Below are 27,131 nucleotides of genomic sequence, written 5' to 3' on the forward strand. Positions count from 1 at the left end.
TTTTTTTTTTTTTTTTTAAGATAACTGGAAAATGGCAGAAAATGAGCCTTGCCCCACCCTGCCTGTGTCTCTGGGCTTGAGTCCCAGGTGCCTGCCTGAAAACAGAATGAGCTCATTTTCTGCTATTTTCCAGTATCTCAAAAAAAAAAAAAAATCCCTTTTTTAAGACCTTTTTTTACAGTTGTGAAGTCAAGGGTACGACAGAAACCATGCAGAATGTACTTGTTGCTTATATCTACTCCCAAGTTAAAATAAGAACAAACTGACGGGGAGGTTACATGGAGATGGCTCTGTGGAAGCGAGGCTTGGGGTCAGATGGCCTCGGCTCGGCCGCAGCTCCCTGTGTGTCACCTGCCTTGGCTGCGTGGTGCGGCGGCTGGGAGTGGGGCGCCTTCTTACCTGCGCTCCTGCGGAGAGTGTGGCCGTGCCAGCCGGTATGTTGGGAGCCCAGTGACTTGTTGTTTCTTAAGCCAGGCATCCTTGTGAGCCACGTGTTGTTGAGACGCTAGACCAGGGGTCGGAGGCGTGGCCTGTGCCAGTCCGGCTGGGAGTGTGGCCCTGTTGGTGGCGCTTCTCAGGCCCACGGCCACGCAGTCACATGGTGCCATGCTGAGGCATTTGACTTGGACCAGACATAGTGCTGTTTCCTCCCATCTTAGTGGGAGTCGGGAGCCAGCCAGGGCCTCTGGGGTTCTAGCCTCCTGCACCTCCTTGCCGGCGTCCTCAGGGTTTCTGTGATCAGCTCCTTCATCTGCGAAAGGGGGGTGTCGGGGGGCTGCTGTAGAACTGCTGTGGGTTTATCCTCATAGAACTTTGAGCACAGAGACTGGCCTAGGCGGGTGTGGGCTGCACCTGTGCCTGAGGATCACGGTGACCCCACCTGGTCCCTGTCCTGGAGCACGTGGCAACGACTGGGTACACGTGTCGTGGGCACAGTGCAGCAGGCTAAGCCTTCATCGGATTAAAGTTGCCGGTTTGATTTAAAGGCCTTAAAAATGGTTTAAACACACAGCAGCAGCAGAACACACAGGAGAAGATTCCTCTGGGCTTTGCCAGCCTCTCCTGTGCCTGTGTCTCATGGCCTGGCTCCTGTTCACTCAGCTTGAGATGAAACCGTGGCTGCTGCCATACTGGGCTCAGAGGAGGCTCCCATCTCCTGGTGGCATTGAAGCCCACAGCCATCCAAGGGGCCAACATCTCACGGCATCGCGCAGGGAGGTAGGAGAGAGGCAGGGAGAGTGGGCATGGGCGGCCCTGGCTTACTGCACAGCCTGGGAGGAAGCAGGGGGACAGGCTGTGGATGTGGCCCTTGGCCGTCCTGTTCAAGTCCCAGCTCTACCATCTGGATCCAGAGGCTGAGTCCTCAACGCATGGGGTGAATGGCCGCGTCTTTGCCCACCGTGCCCCACTCGCTGTCATGCCTGTGGCTGAGACTTGAAGGTTAGGGATCAACTTTTACCTAAAATTACTTCTGTAGAAAATAACATTTCATGATTGAAAAAGCAGCGCGTATGCACACATTGCAGAATAGACAAATATGCAACATTGGGAGATAAAAGCCAGGCCCTGCCCCCGGAGCCGCCCGAGCGCGCTGTGTGGGCACCATCTCTCACTGCCCGAGGGCACTGTGTGGGCACCATCTCTCACCTACATGTGTTCTCGCCCAGGCCTGCTGCACGTGCCGATCACTAACCGGGGCGGGGCATCTCAGGAAAGGCCCTTAGCTAGCAGTGTCTTCAGGAGCCCTTGCTGCTCTTTGTCCGAGCAGGGTTCGCCCGTCGTGTATGGCCTTTGTGGGCCGTGCACGTCTGGATCTCACCGGCTCGCTGAGGTCCCTGGGCCGCCGTCTTGGGCTTGCGCTGCTCGCCCCCGGGAAGCTCAGCCACTGCCTTTTTCTATTTGCCAGACAGCAATCGGCAGCTTCCCTGGCCACTCAGGGAGTGACTCCTCCTCATCAGAGCTGTCTGCTGTCAGGGCTGATGTTTAAGTTGTTTCTGGAACTTTCACATCAGAGTGTGTGGCCTGATCACCTTGGGCCTGGCCTGGGGATTCCCGGGGCCGCCTTCCATCACCAGAAGGTTGGCCCCAGGGCCCTCCTTCTCCCCTGCAGGACTGGCCCCAGCTGTTTCAGGACCGCCCTCCCGTGGGGGATGCTGTGCCCAGCAGAGGTCTTTTGGCCGAGTGGACAGTTGGGGTTATGTGGCCCCACGCCCAGCAGAGGTCTTTTGGCTGGGTGGACAGTTGGGGTTATGTGGCCCCATGGGACCCTCCCTCGTTTGGGGTGCTGCTATGTGGGTGTCCGTGTCATGTGCTCCGGGCGCCCCCTTGCCTAGGAGACGGCGGGGCAGTGTCTGAGCATGTGGGTTGCTATTTCTGAACCTGGCACTTGGAGCTCAGTGGCTGGAGCTATTTAAGGTTCTTGACATGTTCGGTTGGTGGGGCCTGGCTGGCAGCATCCTGCTGAGGCCATCTGCACGTCACTGTCCTCATCGACAGCTGGGGTGGGAGGGCAGCTGAGTGTTTTCAAATGGAAGCTTAGGGTTGAGCAGGGAAGGGCTGGGGCCCCAGGTGCCACTGTATTCTGGGCGTGGCACTCATTCTGACTTGCAGGCACCATCCTGAGACTAGGAGGTCCCCAGGGCCCTGCCTCTGGCAGCCTCCCCCTTGGCACCCCACCTGGTGTGTTTTCCAGACCCCGCCTGGCAAGGCCCAGGCCGAGCCTGTGCAGCAGGCTCTCCTCGTTCACTCCTCAGACACTGCTCCTCATGGGAGGTGGCAGCGAGTGCCGCCCTGGCTATGGGGCTATCCCTTCCTCTGTGAGCGCGTGGCCGGCCTGTCACGTTCAGGGGCTCTGGGCACTGTGGTTTTCTGATGTGTGCTTGTCTGAGGTGTAGGCAGGTCGTGGAGGCTGTCTTGCGAGGTTCCCTAGGTGGGGCTTCCAGACCAGCTGAACCCACCAAGAGCTGCGAGTGGCTGTACCTCCCAGAGCAGGACGCCTCTAGGTGAGCAGCACAGCCACTCCCTCGGGCACCATCCCCGGCGGTGGGGCCCTGTGTCGGGGCCTCGGGAGCCTCTTCTGCACCATCCCCGGTGGTGGGGCCCTGCGTCCGGGCCTCGGGAGCCTGTCCTGCACCATCCCCGGAGGTGGGGCCCTGTGTCCGGGCCTCGGGAGCCTGTCCTGTGTTGACTTAGGACTGAAGCAGTTCTCTGGGGCTTCTTCCTTTCCAGGTGGGACGGGGTAGTTTGGGCAGATACTGAGGACACAGGCCAAGTGTGACTCAGGAGGCCAAGAGTGCCCTCTGGCCCCACAGCCTGGGTTCCTCAGTGCAGTAGCGTGACCTTGGCGCTCTGCATTCAGTGTCCCTGGGTTGTGCCATCCCCCGGGGAGCTCTTGGCCATGACTGCTCTTCCCTGCGGTGCTGGTGGTACTTTCCTCGCCGCAAACCTCGGCCGGACCCAAAGGCCTTGCTGAAGCCCTCAGTCCCAGTAGCTGTTGATCCTTTGGCATTTTCTGCATCACGACCATGCCATGTATGGGGACGGTGGTGGTTCTGTCTCTTGCTTCTCCGTTCTTAGGCCTTTGACGTGTTTCTCTTGCCTTGTTACCCTGGCTGGGAGCTCACAGGACAGCAAGAAGCCACGCTGCTCCTGGGGCACATGCTGCATCCACCGTTGGCTGCACTGCCGTTGGGGTTCTGGAGGGTCCTTGTGGGGTGAGCTAACACTGGGGGTGGGTGTGGAGTGTGCCAGGAGCCTGCTGCTGTGTCTGTGGAGAGAATCCTGTGGGGTTTGGAGCCCACGTTTCTTGTTTGTATCAGCTCCATGACACTTGCAAGGCCAGATCCTGTGGACTCTGCGTCTTCTGGTCGGTGGGTTGCTGAGGGGAGCAGAGGGGCCGAGCGTTCTGTGGGCGCCGTGCACAGGCTGTCTCCAGTGCTCCTGGGTACCCTTCTCTCAGGGGCCCCATCTCCCAGGCCATCTTCTCTCAGGAGGAATGTCGAACCCCTGGCTGGGGTGGATGGTGTTGGCTGGAGGGTGGGGGCTGCCCGATGCGGCACTTTGGGAGCTCCGGCCGTCGGCAGGTTTGTCTGTGGTTTTGAATGTCCACCCTCAGGTCCTGGGAGAAGGGAGTCAAGGTGAGCCGTTTGCCTTTCCTCAGGACTGCAGAGGTGGGCACAGGGCCCAGTGGTGGAAACGTCCTCTGGCCCTGCAGCCTGGGCTCCTCAGCACAGTAGCGTCACCTTGGTGCTCTGCGTCTCAGTGTCCCTGGGTAGCGCCACCCCCCAGACGCTCTTGGCTGTGACCCTGGGTAGCGCCACCCCCCAGGCGCTCTTGGCTGTGTCCCTGGGTAGCGCCACCCCCCAGGCGCTCTTGGCTGTGACTGCTCTTCCCTGCAGTGCCGCTGGTACTTTCCTCGCCACAAACCTCGGCGGGGGGTGTCTGCCGATGCAGACCCTGGATGGCGGTGCCTGGTTTGTTCCAGTTTTGTTCCAGGATGCTGTCTTTGACCAGGACAATTTGTTACCAATTTTTAAAAAGGTCTTTGGGTTTTTCTTTAAAATGGACACCTAATGACAAACATGTAGTATAAAGAAGGAAGAGGCCGGGGGTGGTGGCTCACACCTGTAGTCCCAGCACTTTGGGAGGCAGAGGCAGGTGGATCACTTGAGGTCAGGAGTTTGAGACCAGGCTGGCCAACATCATGAAAGACCCCGTCTCTACTAAAAATACAAAAATTAGCTGGGTGTGGTGGTGTGTGCCTGTAATTCCAGCTGCTCCGGAGGCTGAGGCAGGAGAATGGCTTGAACCCAGAAGGCAGAGATTGCAAGATCGTGCCACTGTGCTCCAGCCTGGGCGACAGAGTGAGACTTTGTCTCAAAAAAAAAGAAGTAAGAAAGCTTGGAAAACAGAGAGAGACAGGGGAACCCGGCCCTCCCGCTTCCCCGCTCCTAGTCCCCTGTGCTCCTGCCGCTTCTCCCCGCTGCCACGGTGCTAGGCACGTGCACCACCCCCTCACATGCTCGCCCACCAGCGCTCCAAGGGAAAGCTGTGCTTTCTCCAGCTTATTCCTGCAGCACTGCCTCTACGTGAAGTTGTGCAAAGTGGCACATGATAGATATCATGAAAAACTCAATGCAAACTACCGTTAAGTGACAGCCTCCCCGCTGCAGACTTGGTCTATCTGCTTCTCTCTCTTTTTTTTATGAGTCAGTGTCTTGCTCTGTCACCCAGGCTGGTGTGCAGTGGTACAATCTGGCCTCACTGCAGCTTCGACCTCCTGGGCTCACGCAATCCTCCCTCCCACTTTGGCCTCCTGAGCAGCTGGGACCACAGGCACGTGCTGCTGCTCCCGGCCCCCTCTTTTTTTTACAAGTGGGTGTGTGTCTGCCCCTGCTGCTTCCCTGGGCTGTGTTCTAAGGCAGCCTTACATCACGGCTGCTGAGGTTTTGTTGTCCGATGCACCCAGCTCTATAGGGAGTGTGGCCCATCCTTGAAAACGGAGTAAAGACATTTGTAGATCAAACCACAGCAGTGGAGTTGGTGATCCAGTCTGATGAACGTCTGATACTTCACAGGCGTTACCAGGTTGCCTACTGCAGACACCGCCGGGAGCAGCACCCAAGTTGGCCTCCGCCTGCGGCCTGTACCTTTGGAGGATATGGACGAGGTGTCTGCCGACGCGGACCCCAGCCTGCGGTGCCTGCTTTGTAAAATGCGCGGCTTTTCATCAGCAAGGCTACATTCAGCCTTCATCGCTGTGAGCTGCCTATATGTGCCTTTTCCTGTTTTTCTTTTCGGCTGTTTATTGGTTTGAAAAAGCTATGTAGGAAGGAAGCAATCTCTTTTGTTAACTGCAGCTGTCTCCCCTCGTTGGTAGTTCTTTTGAATTTGTTCATGTTATTTTTTTCTCTGCGGAGGTTTAAAGTTTCTCTGTAGCAAATTCGGTGTTTTCTGTGTGTTTTGTGGCCCCTTTGTGTCCTCTGCAGTGCTTTTGTAGTGCCTTTTTAATGTATTTAATCCATCAGGACTTTATTTCTGTGTATATAGTGAGACGGATGATTCCCACTTCATTTTTCCCCAAACGGCCTGTCCCACGATGCATTTCAGCTTGCATTCACCCAGAAGGCGTGGCGAGGAGAACCTCAGCACCACGAGATGCTGCTGGCACGTGCCGCTTCAGCTGGTGACCTGGGTGGTGTTGGCAGCATCTGAGTGGCTCTGTAGGCCGCAGTATCTCCCGTCACCGGAGCCCGAGATGAAGCAGCACGTGCCAGCAGCATCGCGTCGTGTGTTCTGTCCTGAGCCTCGTGCAGATCTTTGTGGAGTGAGAATCACGGCTTGTTGATGGCGTGCACAGAAAAGCCGGTCTCATGCTGATTTTCCTTAGGGTCCATCAGAACACGTGCCCTGTGAACCATGTCACCCCACAGCCCAACTCTGGTGAGCCTGGTTCTGTGTCTGCTGACCTGGTGAGGGCTGGGGACCAGGTGAGCTGCCTGCGGCACAGGCGTGCTGTGTAGCTGCCATGTGTGGCTTCCTCCACTGAGGCTGGTTTACCGCGTCTGTTCCCGGGGCCCCTTTGTTAGAGTGCAAGAGCCCAGGCAGCACCGTGGCAGCTGGGAAGGCTGTGGTTCCGGCGGGGTGGTTGCCTTGCCCACTGTACCTGGAATTGCAGCTCCAGAGCACGGGCCCTGGCTCCTGCGTGGCAGCGTCTCACCTTCCCTTTTCTTGTCAGGGTTTTTAGGCAGCCTGTACCTGCGTGCACCCATCCCTCTCTCTGTGCGGGGCCATTCAGCTCATGCTGCAGGTTTCTGCCGGGCCGGCTGGCGTTCCAGGGACCGGAGCCACCCCCAGGGCTCTGTGACGAGTCAGCTCAGGGCAGGTTTCTAGTCACTCCCCAAGGGCAGGGCTGAGGCGGGGTCTTCCAGAGTCAAGGGTTAGAGGGGCTGTTCCTTGAACGGCCCTTGAGTCCTCCTCAGAGTGCCTCCCACTGGGCCAGAGGGGCTGTCCCACACGGTCAGTCCCCACACGCTGCTCGTGAGCCCGGTGCCTCTATGCAGATCGCTCCGTGGCAGCTGCATCCTGGGCTCCTGAAGACTCAGGCAAGGGCACGGCTTCTCCTCATCCTCCTCCTCTTCATCTCCACCATCCATCTGCCCTGTGCCTTGCAGTCCAGCTCAGATACAGGTGCTGTGGCAGCCAGGAGCACCCTGGATACCACCGGGCCCCAGGACCCAGATCGCAGGAGCCATCTCATGCCCTGCGGCCTTGTCTTTCACCCTTTGGGCTTGTTCACTGCCAGTAGCAACAGGTGGCCCCAGAGGGTTCCACGGAGTGTGAGGGGGAGTGGATGGCACCTGCAGCATGTTCCCCCACAGGGAAGCCTGGGCTCTGTCTTGGGGGGATCCTGTCTCGGTTTTGGGGGGAATGAGGGTATGAGCACCTCGTCTAGCCTTGCCTCAGCCACTGGCTGGGGTTCTGTGAGGTTCAGTTTAATGGGGACTTGCCCGTCTCCTGACACCTTTGAGCTGTGAACTGAGCGGGCCAGAAGGAGTGGCAGTGTGTGAGCCGCCCGTGCAGCAGGTGGCCTAGGGTGTGAAGCAGACAGGGCAGGGAGGAAGAAGCCTCTCTGCCTAGAGCGGGAAGCCGAGGTCGCAGCCAGGCTGCCCTTCTGAGTGTGCACCCTTCTGTAGCCCCCGCTCGGCTGGCCGGCGATTGTATGAAGTCGTTTTTACTGTCAGCTCTGGCTTGGTATTCCTGGTGCCCACTCGGACTTCCAGGCCCCATGTGAGAAGCTCGGGCTCAGCGGATGACCTGCCTCAGGTGTGGCCCCTGCTGCCGTCACTTTGTCACCAATCAGACGTGTTTGGTGACCTTCCCCTCCCCGTAGCCACTGGGGCTGTAGTGCTGGTGCTGCTGGGATCTGGGTTTGGGGTGAGGCCCAGGACAGTAGCGGCTCCAGACACCCTTGCTTGAGGCCCAGCATCTGCACTCCCAGCCCGGCCCTCCTCCAAGCTGGCATTTCTGCTGCACCCACGGGACGCTCTTGTGCTTCCGCAGCACCGGCGAGAGCTGTGGTGTGCTGGCCTTGTCGTAGGTAAGTTTAGAAACCGGAGCAGCTCGAGCAGACTTCACACTGTCCCCACCACAGGGTGGGGTGCGCCCACCTGCCCTGTCCATGTGGCCTTGGGCCTGCGGGGGAGAGGGAATCGGGACCCACAGGGCGAGCCCCCTCCGTAGCCCGCGGCACTGACTCGATCTCAGTGAACACCCGTCAGCCCATCCAGAGGCTAGAAGGGGGAGCAGGCGTGAACCTGTGCCAGGGCACTTCAGCAAGGGCGCCTCGGGCCCGGAAAGCGGCGGGAGCTGGGGGTCGTGGGGCCGCGGCCCCCAGTTCCAGGCGGCCTCTGCTCCAGCTGCAGCATTCCAAGCCCTCTCCTCCTGCAGGAGCGGCGTGTTTGGTTCCTGTTGTCCTGGTGCCATGGCAATGGGGCTGGGGAGCTCCCTGGGGCCAGAGCTGGGAAGGGTCACTGTGCTGCGTTCCTGACCTGGCCTGCGCCCAGGCCTCGTTTTGTTCATTCCAACACAACGCAGGTCACTGTTCGGGTCAGTTTCCACTGGTCTTAGATTCATTTTTCTTTTGAAACAATTTCAAAACTACAGAAAAGCTGCAGAATCAGCCCCTCCCCTTTGTGGTCGGGAGGGAGAGGTCGGGATGCCATGGAGGAAAGTAGGTCAACCCAGGCACACCAGGAAGCTGTGGGAGGGGATTAAATCCTGCGGGAGCCCTGGGCCTTGGAGGTTTCACACCAGCGCCTGAAGTGAAGTCTGAAATGCCGAGCGCAGCGACTCCCTTTCTCCAGGCAGGGCTTGCTTCTGCTTTGTTTTTCATTAGACATGGTGGATTTGTTGGACAAGCCAGGAAGGTCTGCATGAATTAAAAGAGATATTGGGAGATGTGTTCTGGGGAGAATGCAGCCGAGGCTGAACCATCTTGGGAAATCAGTTAAGGCCGAGGAAATGGGGATGCCCTTGAGTCCACTCTGTTTTAGAGCAAACGAGTCAGAGACGCAGCACCCAGTGCCCTCTCCACCTGTCCCCACCTGCACAGCCCTGCAGGCTCATCCCACCCCTGCCCCTGTCCCCCCAGCAAATGAGCCTCCTTTCCCCGCCCACCGGGCAGGTGGCTGGGCTCCGCGTGGACCAAGCACAGGGGCACCTGTGGAGTTCACTTTTGGAGGCTCCCTGAGAGGGCCGCTTTGTGGGGTCCAGGGATGAAGCCTCTGGTCACCGAGCACGTCATCAGGCCTGGCAGGGGGCAGGGAGCACGTACGTCGCTGGGCCTGACGTGACCACGTAGGATCTTGGGGATGTCCCCCTAAGGGCCTCTGCCCTGTTCATGGCCCCCTTCATGAGCCGTCGGGCATTCCTGCATGGCTTCACTGCAATGACTGCCCTGACAGTCGTTTGGGGCATGAGTGGGGAGGAGGCTCCTCGTTGGGACACCTGCTTTCCGGGGCGGGCCGGGGTGAGTGGCCAGGCCATCACTGTGGGGGGACGCTGCTGAGAGAGCCTCCTGAGGCCGGGCCGAGGCGTGCTGCAGGTGCCCCTGGTGCTGTCCAGAGCCCGGGAGTGTGAGAGGCTGGCGCAGGCCAGACCAGTTGCAGTGAATGTGGCAGCTCTGCAGTCAGGACCCGCCCCAGCCCATTCTCAGGTCATGGGGGTGCCACCTGGACACGTTTTGCTCACTCCCATGTTCTCTTTCCTCAGGTGCAGAGGCCAAGACCGTTTTGCCCAAGAAGGAGAAAATGAAGCTGAGGCGTGAGCAGTGGTTGCAGAGTAAGTCCATGCCTGCGTCTTGAGACAGCTGCCGGCCCAAGTCCCATCCCGTGGGCCCTCCTATTCCCACAGCCTCACATCTGGCCTTCTACACCAGCCACACTCCCCGAGGGGTGCCCAAGGGGATCACCCAAGACACTTCAGAGACTGCTGTGGGGGCTGAAGGACAGTGGAGGCACAGAGAGGTTGGCCATGAAGACTTGGCAGCATGGCCAAGCCGGTCTGGCCTGTTATGGATGGCACTGCCACCCCGTCCGTGTGGGCACCTGCAGAGCTGGGCTGCCTCCCTTTGGAGGACGGCCTTGGGAAGCTGCTGCTCTCGGCTCCTTGTTTGTAAAAATTACTTATTTTTGTTCCCCACCGTAAAATTTTTTATTGTGGAAGTAACCTGTGCTTGTGGAGTTTTTATGGTTCAGAAGTGCCTGCAGTGGTATGTGAAATCCTTCCAGGCCTTGCCCGCGGTGAAAACAGTGTCTGCTCTTAGCGGCGTGGGTGTGGGCAGGGCCCCTGGTGTCCCCAGACCCTTTCAGGCCTGTGGCTCCCTCTTTTCTGAGGTCAGCCTTGCCACGTGCTCCCAGCCGCACGTCTCCACAGGCTGAAAGCCACACTTCCCACTCAGGTTGTTTTGGAGTATCTCATTATTTTTCGTGATGCTGGATATTTGCCAGTGTTTTTCTAAGATTGTTTCTCATCAAAATTATTTTGTATTTTTCGGTTATCTTTTTAGTGTGATTCTGCTGACTTTGTGAAATTAATTTGGAATATTTTCTTTTTTATGTTATCTGCTTTATTTTTTCCTTGGAGGTTTTAAAGAAAATGTATGTTTTTCAGAGGTAGGACCTAGAAAACTTTGTCAGTTTCTTTTGTGATTATTAGTTTTATGGTTTCTGTCCCTTGTTGGATATTTCTTAGGGAAATGATGCATTCCTCCATTTTCTTTTTCACAGTTCCTAGCATAGCTGTGAAAGTGGATTTGGACGGGCTACTGGACTGTGGCCATTTGGACCCTGATTTTCTAGGCTGTAATTCTTTGATGATGTGTAAATTTTATTCCATGGCACTTGGTCCTTTTTTTTTGTTTTTTCACAACTTGAGTCAATTTTGGCCACTCATAAAATGATCGAATTTGTCTGAGGATGGTCTCATGCCTGTAATCCCAGCACTTTGGAAGGTTGAGGTGGAAGGATCACCTACGCCCAGGAGTTTCAGACTAGCCTGGGCAATATAGCGAGACCTTGTCTCTACAAAAAATGTAAAAATTAGTCAGATTAGGTGGTGTGTGCCTCTGAGCCTCTAGTCCTAGCGACTTAGGAGGCTGAGGTAGGAAGATCGCTTCAACCCAGGAGTTTGAGGCTGCAGTGAGCCGTAATTGCACTAGTGCAGTCCAGCCTGGGTGACAGAGTGGGTCCTTGTCTCTAAATAATATTAATGATCAAATTTAGTCAGATCTCAATCTTCATATGTTAGTTGCCTTCTTATTAAATATTCTATTTTCTTTATCGTTCTTTATTTGTATCTCCACCTTCATTTCTGATTAAATTAAGTTTTGTCTCTTCCATTTAATAATTAATTAATGTATTTAATAACCAATTCTACTCTTTTGTCTTCAAAATTATTTGTTTTTATTTTGATCACTCCCGTTTTAGCTTTCTTTGGGTTTCAGTTACTCTGCTTATCTGTTTGTATATGTTTTGTTCAGGAGTGAAAGGCTGTAAGTTATCTCTAAATACAGCTTTAGCTACATTTCCCAAGTTACTTTTACTTTGTATTTTATTATGAAAAATTTTATTTAGGAAAGTGGGAAGAATTTTATAGTGAATACCCTGTACCCACCACACAGATTTTACAATCTTTATTACATAACCGTTCATCTAGCAGTTTCTGTCCATCTACCAACATGGGTTTTTAAAAATGCGTTTCAAAGTAAATGGCAGACATCAGTACACTCCACCCCAAATAATTCTGCTAGAGTTCATGGTTCTTTTTTTTTCTTTTTCTTTTGAAGATTGTATTTACATAAAATGAAATGCAAATCTAAAGTGTGCCATTCAATGATTACTGACAAATGTTGTAGACACCTGTGCAGCTGAAATCCCGTTCAGGTTATGGACCATCACCACCATTCCCCGGCAGTCACGCACCCCCCCAGTCAATTACCTCTCCCACTGGCCCCAGAGGTAACAACAGCTGTGTCACCCTTTGTCGTCCACAGTTGAGCTTTTCTTGCCTTAGGCTCCGTATAAATGGAATCATGTAGGATGCACTCTTTCTGCGTCTGGCTGCTTTTGCTCAGCGTAATGGTTTTGAAACCCATCCAGGCTGCATGTAGCAGCAGTCCATGCCTTTTGATTGCTGAGAAGTATTTCATTGTATGAATACACCATTTGTTACTCACTTTCCTGCTGATGGGCACCTGGGCTTTTTTCCATTTTTAGCTACTGTGAATAAGGCTGCTCTGAACATTCTTTACAAGTCTTTTTGTGGACATGTTTTCGTTTCTCTTGGGTAAGTGCTGAGGAATGGAATGCTGGGTCATAGGGTAGGTGTATGTTTAGTTTTATAAGCAGCTGCCAGATGCTTTTCTAGAGTGGTTGTACACTCACACTCCCACCAGAGCCTGTGAGAGTTCTCCTGGCCCTCAGCTTTGCCAACACGTGGCCTGCCGTCCCCTCAGCCTTGGCCGTCTGGTAATCATGAAATGGTATCTCGCGGTGGTACTCATTTCCGTTGCCACCAAAAGAGCATTTACATGTGCTTACTGTCCATTTGTGTTTCAGCGTTAGTGAAATTCATTTTTCATGAGGCTTTTTGTCTTTTTATTATTGAGCTCTAAGAGTTCTTTGTCCTAGAGTCCAGTCTTTGGTTGGATATGTGTTTTACAGATGTTTTTCCCAGACTGTGACTTGCCTGTTCATTTTCTTTATTTTTATTTATTTATTTTTTTTGAGATAGAGTCTTGCTCTGTCGCCAGGCTGGAGTGCAGTGGTGCGATCTTGGCTTACTGCAAGCAACACCTCCCGGGTTCAAGCGATTCTTCTGCCTCAGCCTTCTGAGTGGCTGGGACTACAGGCGCCCGCCACCGTGCCCGGCTAATTTTTTTGTATTTTTAGTAGAGATGGGGTTTCACCGTGTTAGCAGGATGGTCTCGATCTCTTGACCTCGTGATCTGCCCGTCTTGACCTCGTGATCTGCCCGCCTTGGCCTCCCAAAGTGCTCGGATTACAGGCGTGAGAACTTTTTTTTTTTTTTAAATAAACGAGAGTTTAATTTTGAGAAGTTTAATTTATATTAGTTATTGTGTGTGTGTATATGTATGTGTGTGTGTCCTATTTAAGAAAACTTTGCCTAATCCCAAGTCATGAAGATTTTATTCCTGTTTTCTTCTAAAAACTTTATACTTTGAGCTTTCATATTTTTTTTTTCTATCTTGAATTGTTTGTCTATGTGGTGTTAGTGGTTAAGTTCCTTTTTTCCCCCTAATATGGATATTCAGCTGTTCCAGCACCATTTGTTATAAGTACTTTTCTTTCCTTATTGGATTGTTTTGTTGCCTTTGTGAAAAATCAGAAAGTCTCATAAGTGTGGATCTGTTTCTAGGCTGTCTTCTGTTCCATTGCTCTATTTGTTGTACCTTAGCAAAAACCATACTGTCTTGATTACCATAGCTTTAGGATTAGTCTGGAAGTCAGGTAACATAAGTCCTTTTTGTTGGTTCGTCTGTCTTGAGGTTGTTTTAGATATTCTAAGTCCTTGGCATTTCCATATAAATTATCATTAGCTTGTCTATTTCTTTAAAAACAACAACAAAAACCTAGTGGGGTTATGATTGGGATTTCATTGAATCTATAGATCAGTTCAGAATTACCATCTTAGCAAAGCAAATCTTCAAATTCATGAACATAGTATATCTCACCATTTAAATTTCATCATCAGTGTTATACAGTTTTAGTGTAGAGATCTTACATCTTATAATAAGCTTATTGCTAAGCATTTTATAGTTTCTTATGCTGTCATAAATGCAGTTTTTTCTCAGCTCTCTGCTAGTATGTTAAAATACAATTGGTTTTTTAAAATACTAATCTTGTATCCTATGAATTTACTAATATCATGCATTAGATCTGGTAGTCATTTTGTAGACTCCTTAGGATCTTTAGAAATGCATGTTTTCTGTATGTGTGGATTTTTTCCCTCAATTTGCTTTTTTTCCCCAATATGTGTTGAAATTTTCCCTGTGGATCTGCACGCGCCATCCCACCTCGCCTTTGTGAGGACAAGCTTGCAAAGTTTGTCCTTGCTGTTCCTCCCGTTGCAGGGCCCTCCCACTCCTGGAGGCCTCCCCCGGTCACTCTCCATCCCTTGCTTTGCTTTGTTTTGTCCACATACCTCCCCAGTGCCCAGGTAGCGCCTCTATGCTCCACCACACAGCCTGTGCCCCAGCCGTGCCGTGGACAGTGGCTCCCCATGCCCTGTGGGCGGGAGGGTGGGTCGTTGGAATCACACACATGTCCCACTTGACTTTCCCAACCCTCAGTTGTCCTCCAAGGCGGCTGGGCCAGTTCACACCCACCCATCAGCTCCCTCCGTCCTCGAACACTCGATATTATGAAACATTTAAAAATTTGCCAGTCTATGAGGTGCAACATTTCCTTGATTTCGAATCCAGTCGAGTGGCTCCTACTGTATTTTTTGGCCTTTGATTCCTCTTTGTTTTTAGTATTTAATTCATACATACTGATTTTTAGGAACAGTGTGAGAGGGGATCTGGCTCTTTCCCCAGGAGGAACCCAGTTTATCTAACCTCACGTGTCATGCTCACACTTTGCCCGGGTTGCCCTGCGTCCACTGAGTGTTCATCAGCACTTTTGCCACGCTGTTAATTTCTGTTATTTTATAATTTGCTTTAATATCCGATAGCCCTACTTTCTTGTTGCTTGTTCTTTATAAAAAATGTTTTTACTATTCTTATGCATTTAGTTGTTTTTAAAAAATAAAATTTAGGATTAGCTGCACAGGTTTGACTGAAAATCCCATTGAAATTTTAACTGAGGCAGCATCCGATTTTTCTGGAGTAACTGACAGAGAAGAACTGCACTCTCCCATTGGTTCTCCTGGCTGCTTGGAAGCTGGTGTTTGTGTGGGACCTCCCCTAGGTGCTGCAGATGAGAGCAGTGCTGAGTGTTCCCAGGCCGTGGGTCCCGCCCCGCCACTGCCTTGCTCCCTCCCTCCCCCTCAGAATTGAGTGGGCTGGGTGGGATTGTCGATATTGTGGTCATCTTTTCCTTGCTCGGATTTATCATTGAGTGTCTAATGTTTGGCCCTGAAATGTGATACTCACTGTGGGTTTCTAGCAGCTCATCTGTCAAGGAGCTTCCTTCCGTTTGTGGTTTCATTGTAATTTTTCTCATGCGTGGGCAGTGAATTGTGCAGAATCCTCTGCACACTGGTGGTGGTGACCATAGGCTTTCTTGCCTCTTGAGTGGCCACTGTGGAGGGTCACCCTGAGGCATTTCCTGGGAGAACCATCCTTGCATGCCTGGGGCTCACCCTGCTTGGGCACAAGGTATCCTTCTTTTGAAAGGCTTCTGGCTTTGACTTGCTGAGGTGCGAGCCTTTGTGTCTGTCCTCACGGGAGCCACACGCCTCTGCTTTGCTTTTCCTGGCCTGGGTCTGCAGCCTGTGAAGGAGCCATCTGGCCTGGCCCGCCCCTCCCTACCCCAGCTTCCAGGGTGCCCTGGCTCTCTTTTGATGAGGTGCCGAGTAACGTGTCTACCACAGTCCAGGCAGGGTGGAGTAAGCACTGGATTCTTACCTTATAAACCCCCATGATTCCCAAGGCTGTAGAGAGCTGGTGTACACCTTCCAAGCTCTCAACCTGCACTGGGGGCTGAGGACCCAGAGGAAGGGTGGTCTTTGTCCCAGGTTCTTGTCGGTGATTTGGAGCCAGGTAAACACACCCTGCTACAGGGACCCAGGGCAGGGTGGCATCCCCTGACTTCGGGTTGGTCAGGGTGGGCCCTTCAGACCTTGTTCTGTGAGCCATCTGCCCTGGGGGCTGAGAGGGGCGCCGCTGTCCCAGACAGCGGGATTGGAGAGGAGCTGGCTGTTGTCACCTCTGGAAACCTGGGCATTCCTCCCAGGGGGCACAGGTCTGCCATGCCCGGGCCTGTGTCACGAGCTGGCAGTGTTTGAGCTGCAGGCCTGTCCCGCTGGGTTGCCCTGAAGAAAGCAGGCTTTGTCCGCGCTCCACAGCCTCCAGGAGCCACGTGCAGTGAGCAGCATGTCCGAGCATGTGTTCTCTTAGCAGTTTTGAGATAAATACATTTTTAAATTAAATCAAATCCCAAGGCCATGCCCCTTCTGTCCAGACCCTGCCCAAATCCCTTCTCTAGCGTGGAGGCCTCAGCCCTACCTGCCACCCCCCATGGCCCCAAGCCCTCAGGTCTGTTCTGGGGCTTCTCCCCTTCCCTCTGGGGAGCCCTCTCCCTCCTGGGAACAACGCTGAGCGTCCCAGGCTGTGACTTGCCATCTTAAGTTGAGGGCCCCTTTTCCTGATTCCCCTCTGTCCCCTCTGCTCGGTGGCTGTGTGCACTCCCCTACGCGTGCTCCGGCCACAGTTGCCAGCGTCCCTTTGCAGGAGAAATCCTCAGTGGCTGCAGCTCCACCACATTGTCAGCCCTGTGATTAAAAAGTGCAGCTCTGTCATTAAGGGGAAGAAAATAACTCAAGCCTGCCCGCCTTGCAGGTTCCCAGGGGCGGAATGGGGGCGACAGCGGGAAGGAGAGAGGCAGCAGGGCCGGGCACCCCGCCAGGTCTCTCGTGGGCCAGAGGCTCTGGGCCTGGGCTCCTCCTCTGCCTCTTGTTTGCCTCTAACGTCGTTTCTCCTTCCTTAGAAATCGAAGCCATAAAACTGGCTGAGCAGAAGCACAGGGAGGAGCGGAGGCGGAGGGCCACGGTGGTGGTGGGGGACCTGCACCCTCTCAGGGATGCCCTGCCCGAGCTGCTGGGGCTCGAGGCTGGCAGCCGGCGCCAGGCCCGCAGGTGAGTGTCCGGGAGGGGTGGCCCTTTCCGAGCTGTGGGGCTGACCCGGGTCCAAAGGTGGAGGGATATGAGTGGGACCCACGGGCCACGGTGGTTCCTGAGCCTGCAGAGGCCGAGAGCTGGGGCTCCAGCCGGTGCTCCACGCAGGTACCCTGTTCTCAGGGCGTGAGCTCGTGAGGCCGGCGGGGGCTGTGGGGGACGTTTCAGGGGCACCCAGGCCCACCCTTGTGAGGAGCCTGGTGGCTCTGCTGATGCCGAGCTCCCTCATGTGCCCCTCCCCCGACATTGGCCACAGCTCCTGCCGGGTCCCACTGGGGGTCCCCCCAACTCACTGTTCTGCCACAGCCTCCACCCCACAGAGACCCTGCTGTGCTCAGCTGAGGCCCCTGAGCATCCACCATGCTCTTCTCGTGCCTCTGACAGGGGCTCCAGTCTCCCCTCCTGAGTGGACCTTTCCCTGACGCCCACCTAACACTGCACACCCTGTCCTGCCCCTCACTCTGTCGCACAGAGGGTGGCCCGTGAGGACGGCTCAGGCCTGCTGTCGGGTGTGGTGAGGGTGTGGGACCCACTCATGCAGGGCCCTGGGACACACATCCCAGAGCTTGTCCTCATGGGGCGGGAGCTGCCTCGTGCGTCCTCCCCAGGAGGGACGGGGCCTGATGTGAGTGCGGTTGCTCTCCCGAGCTGTACCTACCTGTGTGGGAAGCACATGCCTCCCAGCCTCACCACGGGTCTGGATGTGGTTTGTTCTTCAGGAAAGAGGCAGGCCCCTGCCCCACCCTTGGCTGCTGGCATCACAGCGCCCCTCCCCCGCCCCCTGCTGAGAGCTGGGGTGGTGGGTTCTGGGCTCTTAGTGCATGAGCGGCCAAGCCAGCGGGCCTGGGCCTGGGCCTGGACCCCAGTGGGGCCCCTCCATCCCCCTGCCCTGGGCAAGGCCTGGTCCCGAGCATGAGCCCTCCTCCTGATGCACTGAGGTGCTCCCTCCAGAACCCCATCACCCAGTGACACAACCCCGCCACCCAGTGACGCAACCCCCAGTGACACAACCCTGCCACCCGGTGACGCAACCCCCGGTGACACAACCCCCCAGTGATGCAACCCCGCCACCCAGTGACACAACCCCCAGTGACACAACCCCGCCACCCAGTGACGCAACCCCCAGTGACACAACCCCCAGTGACGCAACCCTGCCACCCAATGAAGATACCGCCACCCGGTGACGCAACCCCGCCACCCAGTGAGCCATTTGCCAGTGGCAGGTTGCATGTGCCCTGACAACGTGGACAGTGTTCCATGTGCCAGCCTGCTGTGGTGTGTGCACCCCAGGACGGCTCAACCAGGAGGGCAGCGGCTGCATGACCCTCCCTGTCACCTCGCAGGGGATGCAGCCTGCTGATAAGCTGCTGCCTGTGGCGCCCCTCTCCCGGGAGCTTGGCTTTCAGGCTCTTTGTGCCTGGGTCACATGCACGTGAAAGGAGAGCAGCCTCTGCCCTTCCCCTGTGGCTGGAAGGCACCGCCCAGGTGTGGGTGCTGAGGCTCTGGGCTCAGGCGGGGCCTGTGTAGCCACAGCCCAGCTTTCAGGGCTGGAAAGAGGCCGGACCACTCTGTTCTGTCTCAGCTTCTGGGCCTTCCTCATTCATTTGTGTCATCTCTATGCTTTTTTTTTTTTTTTTTTTTTTTTTTTGAGACGGAGTCTTGCTGTGTCGCCCAGGCTGGAGTGCAGTGGCACGATCTTGGCTCACTGCAAGCTCCGCCTCCCGGGTTCACACCATTCTCCTGCCTCAGCCTCCCGAGTAGGTGGGACTACAGGTGCCTGCCACCATACCTGGCTAATTTTTTGTATTTTTAGCGGAGACGGGGTTTCACCGTGTTAGCCAGGATGGTCTAGATCTCCTGACCTCGTGATCCACCCGCCTCGGCCTCCCAAAGTGCTGGGATTACAGGCGTGAGCCACCGCGCCCGGCCTAATTTTGCTGTTTAAAAAATAATTTTCTTTCTCCTGCTAACTTTCCATCTGGGCAGAAAGCAGGGGCTGTGTGCAGTGTCAAACCTGGGGTCCATCCTTTCATGGCCCAGCTGCCCAGGCTCGAGGGTGGCAGGTCACGCGCTGCAGGCCCAGGCAGCTCCAGGCTGGCATCCCGCGGCGGAGGCACCGGAGCACTGGGTCCAGAATAGGAGCGGCCGCCTGGAGTAGAGATGTGACGACCGAACATTCCTGGTTCTTGGACAAAAATGTGACCCTGGTCAAGTATCCTTTCCCTGTTTTCAGTTTTCTCATCTGAAAAATGTGCTTGGCGCTCCCAGAAGGGAGAGGGCTGTATCAACACCCAGCCCCCAGGCCGAGGAGGATGTGCCCCTGCCTCCCTGCGGGGCTCTGGGCTGGGAAGGCCCATCTGCTCTCAGCCCTGAGAGCCTCCTGTCGCTGGGAGTCCCCGTCCCTCCTGATGCGGCTCAGGCAGCAGTGCCTCCTGACCCTGGGGGAGCTCTTGGAATCAGCCCTATTTTAGACAGGCTTTAGATTTGTAGAAAAATGGCAAAGATGGTGCCAAGAGCTCCGTGCAGCTCCCCCGTCCCCTCATGCTGCTGCTCTGACATGAGTGTGGTACGTTCATCACATGGAAGGAACCAGTATCAATAGAGAAATAGTGAGCGTTAAGTAATTAATAGTTAACTAAAGCCCATACCTTAGGTTTCCTTCATTTTTCCCTAACGGACTCTTTCTGCCTCAGGATCCGTCCAGGATCCCACGTGACATTCAGATGTCACGGCTCCCTCGGCCCCTCTTGGCTGTGAGTTTCTCAGACTCCTCTTGGTTTTAATGACCTTGACTGTTCTGAGGAAGCTGCCCGTCAGCTGAGATCTGTCTGATGTTTTTCTCATGGGTACAAGAAGGGACTGGGTTTGGGGAGGAAGCCCCCAGAGGCGAAGTGCCACTGTCACTCCACTGTATTGGGCACACCCTGTCACCTGACTCACCGTGAGGCTGAGCTTGCCCCTGCTGGGTTGAGGCCCCCCTCCATGCTGTCCGCTTTGGGAGGAAGTCGCTCTGCAGCCCTGGCCTCGGGGTGGGGGTTGTGCTCCACCTCCTGGAAGACACAGCAGTGACAGAGACTGTTTGGAATCCTGCTGGGAAAGGAGCTTTGTCTCTTCTCCCCGTGTATATGTCGCTCATGCGTCGGTGTTGGTCTGGACAGATGGATGTTTAGTTTACACACAGCGTTACTTGATTTTGGTGCCGAAACTGTTCCAGCATTGGCCGCTGGGAGTTCCTGCAGTTGCCCCCAGCTCCCTTTGGCCCCATTGACGTGGGGGTCGTATTTTTAGCTCTTTCCCACTGCCGAGCACCAACAGGTAACCCAGGCGCATCTTGGACATCTCCTGCCAGTCCTGCTGTTTCTCTAGGGAACCCTGGCCCTGGTATTGCAGGAGGTGTGAGACCCTGAGATCTGGGGCTCGGTGCGCCTGTCCCAGGATCTGGGGTTTGGCGTGCCTGGGTGGTGGGCCGTGTCTCTGGGAACTGCACCTTGGTCCCGGCAGGCAGGTCTGCCCCACTGACCACCACTCTCAGACTCTGATGTGCTTTGGGCTTGAGGGGTCAGCAGGCGAGCACCAGTGGCCTGGGAGGCTGGAGGGTGGACAGCCTCTCCCTCCCAGCCTGGAGTTCTGTCTCTCACTTCTCCCCTTCCCACCTAGCGGGGAGAACATATGGCTTGGGCTGGCAGAGCTGTCCTTGTGGAACCCAAGCATTGGGTCCTTGCCCCACGGCCCCTCCCAACCCTCAGTCCCCTCAATCACCTGTCCTGGCGCCCTGCCCTGAGGGCCTCATGCCCCTGGGGTGCGGGATGCAGAGCTGGAATCTCAGAGGCCAGGGCAGGGCCCGTGTTTGGGGTCCACGTCACTCCTGGCTGGGAAGCAGGCATCGAGCGACACTTGACCCCGGTGACCCCCACGCTCTGGACCTCCACCTCCTGTGTGCGCTTTGTGGGCGATTGTCGGGAGGGGACCCCCCACGCTGTGGACCTCCGCCTCCTGTGTGCGCTTTGTGGGCGATTGTCGGGAGGGGACCCCCCACACTCTGGACCTCCACCTCCTGTGTGCACTTTGTGGGTGATTGTCGGGAGGGGACCCCCCACACTGTGGACCTCCGCCTCCTGTGTGCGCTTTGTGGGCGATTGTCGGGAGGGGACCCCCCACACTGTGGACCTCCGCCTCCTGTGTGCGCTTTGTGGGCAGTTGTCGGGAGGGGAGTGGTGGTGACACCGCTGCTCCTGCCTGGAGGGAGTGCTGTGGGGGCTGGTGAGGGTCCACACTGGGTGGAGTTAGGCTCCAATTCCTCCTCGGCTTCCTGCTGTTAGGCCTCGTGGAGTCACGTCCGTCCCTGCCGGTGCTTGCCCTTGGCCCATGACGGTAACTGCCCAGCACTCTGTCCCCGGGGCCCTGAACTCCGGAAACCCCACTGGGAGGCTGTGCGTCCCGCCTGGGAGGATGGGGTGTGGGACGCGTGGGTGGGGGACGGTCCCTGCAGTGGGGAGGGGAGGTGCTGCGCCTGGCCTCGTGGGCACTGCAGCCACCCTGGGTGCAGCTCCTCTGCTTTGGGACCTTGGGAGGCATTGCTCCCACCCCCACTGCTAGTTCATCTCTTAAAGTGAGGGTGCAGCTCCAGGGCCCGAGGTTTCCCCAACCAGGAAGGCTGTCCTGGACCCGGGCTCAGGTCTCCTGACCCCAGCACATGGCTGCCCAGAGCCCTGGCACCAGGGGTGCACCTAGAGGAGGGGGCCCCACGCTGATGGCTTCTGCAAGGGTGGGGACCCGGGACAGCTCTGGGCAGTCAGTGAGGGAGCTGCTGCTCAGGGGTGGACACAGGGAGGGGGTCGACTGGCCAGGGGGGCAGAGCTTCTGCATCGGGGCAACGCTGGCCCAGGAGAGGCCGTGGGGAGATGTCGTCAGCCCCAGCAGAGCCCCTGCAATGAATGGAGCTGTGGCTTTGAGCGGGCAGAGGGGACGGGAGATGCAAGGGGCTGTCATCTGCCAGTGTGAGCAGGAAGGGATGGGGACTGAGTCCTTCCCCAAATCAGCGCAGAGCTAGGGTTAAAAGAAAGCGGGCGCTGAGGGCTATTTTGGGCAGACACAAAATGTCTGTCATTCATATTTTAAGAGATCCATGAATAAAAGATGAAGTCTCCTGGCCCGAGGCTAAGTGTAGGGCTGGTCTGAGGACTCCGCGGCTCTGCCTTCCCGCCGTCGTCTGGGTCCCATCTCACTGTGTGGACGGCAGATCTGAGAAGGCGCCTGGTGTGGCCTTGCGGGTTCTCTGTTCCTTTTAAGGCCCAGGTCGCTGTCCCATGTGAACATTGGGCCAGGTGGGCGGCTGCCTTGGCCGGCTGACCACAGGGAGTGCAGGCGAGCTCCCGAAGATTCCCACGGTTAACTGAGGGTGAGAAGCTCCGCGGGCAGCCGGAGCCTGCCTGGGGTGGACGTCAGAGATGAGAGTGTCCTGGCCCGCCCGTGCCCTTAGTCAAGGCCCAGCTCGGTGGTTTGGAGATCCCAGGACTAAAGGAAATAGCCAGCAGCACTCAGGAAACCTCCTCAGTTCCTCCACCTGTCCATGGGGGACTGCAGTGCTCGTTGGCACCCCCCGCAGGTGCAGGCAGGGCAGGATCTACGGTGGGTCCACGCCCCTGTCCCCAAGTTCAGTCATCAGGAGGGCAGGTGCAGCTTCCCACTGTAGCATAGCGTGCGCCTTCTTCTAAAGAGAGGACTTGGGGATATGTAGGCTTGGGTGGGTGACTCAGCCTTCCTGGGAAGTGGTGTGTATTGCGGGAGTGGGACCAGCTGTGCCTGCCAGGGTCCTTTGGCCCGAAGTGTGAGGTGTCTGCACAGCCTGCCCTGGCCAGGCAGGTGGGGTGGAGACGCTGTATATCGTGAGACGTGTTCCTGGCTGACCACTCCCTCCATGTCCCATGGAGCCAGGAGGAGCTGCAGGAGTCACCAGATTCCACAGGGAGCAGCTTGGGGCCCGCGGTCACAGGACAGTCAGGCAGTTGCACTGCTTGTCCGGGGCGGTCACAGGACGGTCAGGCAGTTGCACTGCTTGTCCAGGTCCCGCCTCCACGGCCACAGTGCAGCTTGGAACTTGTGGTTCTGCAGTGGTTTGGTCACCTCTGGCCACCACGACGTCTGCTCTAAGAAGGGAGGAGCCAGCCTCTGCCCACGGGAAGGTGTTTAGGGGATGCTGGATGCTGACTGACGTGGCTTCTCTGTGTCCACAGCAGGGAGAGCAACAAGCCCCGGCCCTCAGAGCTCAGCCGGATGAGCGCAGCCCAGAGACAGCAGCTTCTGTGAGTGCACCTGCCCACCCTCTCCAGGGGTTCAGCTCCTATGTGCCCTCACCCCGCCCACCCTCTCCAGGGGTTCAGCTCCTGTGTGCCCTCACCCTGCCCACCTCCCCAGGGGTTCAGCTCCTGTGTGCCCCCACCCCGCCCTCTCCAGGGGTCCTGAGCGCCTCCAGGCTGCCCTCCCAGGGGTTCAGCGGCTGAGAGCCCCGCCCGTGCCTCTAGTCCCCTCCACGCTGCTCCGCTGGCTCCTGCCTGTCCGCTCCAGGGGGGCTTTTCAGTGCAGTCAGGTCCTGTGGCCCTGGGTCAAGTCCCGCCTCCCAGGAAGGCTTCCAAGGGGAGTCATGGATCTAAAATGATGGGTGGACGCAGCCCCTTCTCCGCCCCTCCCCTCCGCTGGCTGGTTGAAATCTGGATGATGTGTTTGGTTCTGTGGCTGGGCACTGCGGCCCTCAGTTAGCAGGGCTAGGACACTGATTTGCAGAAGTTTGTACTCAGTTGTCCTCTTGGGTACAAAAATCTCCACACCACGCTCTCTTGCCTCTTTGTAGACTCAGCTCCAGTTTCCACTGAGAGAGCCACATTTTACACCCTTGTAAGATGGTTTTAGTTAGCTACTGGAATGATTTTTTTTCTTTGTTTTTGAAATGACTTTGCTAAGGTATTTATCAGTAGGGAACATTTTGTGTCAGTTTCTACCGAGGCCCGTTGTGCCCTTCCAGTTTAGAATCTGAAGTCTGTTTTGTGAGTACGATTATGTTTAGAAGCTGGTGTCTGTTTTGTGAGTACAGTTATGTTGGGAAGCTGGTGTCGAATGGTAGCTCCAAAGATTTCTTTATTGTCTTGGCCCTTCTTCAGGGGCACCAATTACGCAATTACTGGATCTCTCTAATCTATCTGTCTTCCATCTCGTGTTCTCTAATCCATTTTTACTCTAGACACTTTGTAGGGGCTAGGTGAAGTATAGATAGTATAGTAAACTGTCTTTTTTAGTTTTTTAAAAAGTTTTTATTTTTATTTTTTAGAGACAGTCCCTTGCTCTGTGGCCCAGGCTGGAGTGCAGAGTGTGATCAAGGCTCACTGCAGCCTCCGCCTCCTGGGCTGCAGCAATCCTCCTGCCTCGGCCTCCTGAGGAGCAAGGTCTTCCCGTAGATCTTTGTGTTTGTCCTCTTTGGTTTCTGCTTCTCTGTTGATGAACTGAGTTCTTCCCAGGCCAGTCTTGTCTGGAGACAGTTTGCGAACAGCAGAGCCCTCTCCGTGTGCCCATCGTCCTGCCTGGCCTCCCTCTCCGCCTCTCCCCAGTGCACAGCCTGGTCCAGGGAGCCCCTCCCTGCCTGGACAGGGCGACGGGTTTTCCTCTCGCAGACTGTCTGTCGCCCGCACCCCTTGGTGCCCCCATGTCCTTGTGGTCGCGGCATTTTGAAGCAGCTCAGGTTAACAGGTCTCCTGGTTTCATCAAAGATTGAGTTTGGTTCTCGCTGCTTCTGAGAGGAGAGCAGGAGGCCCCTTGTTCACTCCGTGTTTTGGAGCCAGAGGTCTGTTCCCTTTCATGTCCATGGTGCTTTCTGGCGCGTGTGGACAGGGCTCAGGTGTTTGAGTGGCTTGGATCCTTCGATCCCAAGATCCCAGTGGGAAGCAAGAGTGTTCCCCTCCCTGGGTCATGCTCCCCTGGGGGCTTCATGTTGGGCATGAGCCTTGTAGCTCCTGGAGCTGGTGGTCTGTGCCCCAAGGCTGCTCCCCTGAGTACGAAACCAAGGAAGGGCTTTTCTCTCAGGTGGGAGGCCCCTGTCTATGGGTCTCTGTTTACGGTTGTCCAGGATGGCATCTGGAGGCCTGGCCCAGCATGGGAGCCACACAGTGCCAGGGGCACTGAACCCGTGTCTCATAGTGTCTAAACTCAGGCGCAGGCGCAGGCTCCCCCTGCAGCCCCTCCCCGTGCAGCTTCGCTTCCAAGCGTCACTGTCACGGCTCCTTTCCTTCCCCAGCTCTGACCCAGGACTCTGCCCAATGGACCACAGTGCTAAGAACCTGGCCTGGGCCTTCCCCTGGCCTCGGCTCCTCAGTTGCCGCAGGTGGGGCCTTGTTGGGTCCTGGTAGCCCCAGAGATCACTAGTGATGTCCAGGCTGTGATTGAGGCATTTTACCCTGACTTTACGGGGACAGCCCCAGCTGCCATGCTGGGGCCAGGGTGGCAGTGGCAGGAGGAGGTGGTGGTTAGTGACCAGCAGAGCCCTGACCGCCTCCTGCTGTGGAGACGGCCCCAGCCCCATTGTCCTCTGTGGCTCTGGTGTGTGGGCACCCCGCCCAGGCAGTCATCCAGTGGGGTGTGAAGGAGCCTTGTCAACTGCCCAGGAAACCAGGGCCAGTGTGGTCCAGCCTTGCACAAGGCTCCGTGCACACGGGGCACACAGGCCCCACCTCCCCGCCACCAGGCTCAGGGCCTCTTGGCAGCTGCGGCAGAGCCCGTCTGGGAGCTGCCCCCGAGGCTTCTGTGCCTGAGAGGGGACCCAGGTCACCTTTTGTGTTCCACAGGGCAGCTCTCTGGCGTGCGGCTGGCTGCTCTGGGTTTAGAGCAGGAGCTGAGTGGCCGCCAGGCTGGGTGGCGGCTGGGGTGAGCTGGTGCTGTGCTGGGTCGTCGCCGTGGCACCCATCTGGGGCTGCCGCGCCCCACTCTGCTGCAGGCCTCTGCCGGCTCAGGCTCTCAGGTCTCGGCTCTCGGTTCTCCTCCGTGTGCATCTATTTTGGTTGCCCATGGAGGGAGCCGTCTCTTATGTAAGGTGTGAGTCTGCAGGGCTTGTGAGTTGCCGCCCCGTTTCTCAGCCTTGGCAGCAGCCCCATCAGCCCCAGACTTGGTGGCTGGGCGACACCTCAACGGCAAACCCCACAGTGGGCACTGCCAGGGCTCTGGGATGCACGTGGCCACGAGGAGGGCCCGGGGCAGCCTCTCCCCTCCTGCCGGAAGTTTCCGAGGCCCCAGTACTCAGTCCCGTGGTGGCCCCAGGCCTCTGCCATTCATTTCGGTGTCTAACGTTTCCGGGTGTTGAGGGGCTGAGCTGTGTCAGATGCTGGGGGTGCTGAGGGGTCTGGGGGTTCCTGCCTGCTGATCTGTGGTCTCCATTCTTTCAGCGAGGAAGAAAGGACCCGGTTTCAGGAGCTGCTGGCCAGTCCGGCCTACAGAGCCAGCCCCCTGGTGGCCATCGGGCAGACGTTGGCCCGGCAGATGCAGCTGGAAGATGGCGGCCAGCTCTGACCAGGGCAGCGGGCATGCCACAACTCCTCAGGACACATGTGGGCCAAGTAGAGAGCGCCGGCCCCTCAAGGACCATGGCCTGAGCCTGGTGGACGCCCTTCCCTCTGGTCGGTTGTGGGGCTCAATAAATGGCTCTGTGAACTTCCCCTGCACGGCCAGGGCCGTTCCCATGAGCTGCTTCCCTGATTCACAGGGCTGGGCACACCCTGGGACAGCTGCCCCCACTCTTCTCAGGACAACAAGCCACGTGCCTCCACTGGGGGCCCCAGCCCCCACGCAGTCAGGGTGGACCGTGCACAGGGTACGTGGGGACTGCAGTTGTGGAGGCCCCAAGTCCGTCCCTGAGCAGGCACTGGTGCCCCCAAGATAGCCTGCTGGCTGTGTTGGGAAGGAATTGTGCCTGGGTGTGGCCCCAGCTGTGCCACCAGCCGCCCTGATTTGCTTCAGCCTCGGTTCCTGCTGCGGCCCTGGTGGGATCCAGGAGCACTGAGGCCTGCAGGGGCTGCCGTGGGGGCTGGCTCAGGGCCTTCCCCACGTGGGGGTCTGTTTCCCTTCCAGTCTCCCCTGCCACCCTCAGTGACCAGGGACACAGATGGCCCTGGCAAGGCCCCCGGCCTGCTCCTCGACTGTTGTCTGCACCCCATGGGCTGCACCCCCCCTACCCCACC

General features: G+C 56.5%; 1 protein-coding gene across 7 annotated transcripts in view; it reads left to right on the forward strand.

Annotated features, from left to right (window-relative positions):
• The window catches only part of SLX9 (SLX9 ribosome biogenesis factor), a 36,560-nt gene extending 9,952 nt beyond the window's left edge, over positions 1-26,608 (forward strand). For 3 of the 7 annotated variants that reach the window (XM_063702692.1, XM_055373726.2, XM_055373728.2), the window contains 4 exons: positions 9,772-9,840; positions 16,731-16,878; positions 23,154-23,219; positions 26,340-26,608. In XM_063702692.1, the coding sequence (XP_063558762.1) occupies positions 9,810-9,840; positions 16,731-16,878; positions 23,154-23,219; positions 26,340-26,463 (369 nt within the window). In that variant the 5' untranslated portion in view covers positions 9,772-9,809 and the 3' untranslated portion in view covers positions 26,464-26,608. Of the gene's footprint in view, positions 1-9,771; positions 9,841-16,730; positions 16,879-23,150; positions 23,220-26,339 lie in introns of all 7 variants that reach the window. The other 4 variants (XM_055373727.2, XM_055373725.2, XM_055373729.2 and 1 more) reach the window with 2 other exon arrangements.
• The last annotated feature ends 523 nt before the right edge of the window (positions 26,609-27,131 follow it).

This window comes from Gorilla gorilla, chromosome 22 (assembly GCF_029281585.2).
Source record: "Gorilla gorilla gorilla isolate KB3781 chromosome 22, NHGRI_mGorGor1-v2.1_pri, whole genome shotgun sequence".
NCBI lineage: Eukaryota > Metazoa > Chordata > Mammalia > Primates > Hominidae > Gorilla > Gorilla gorilla.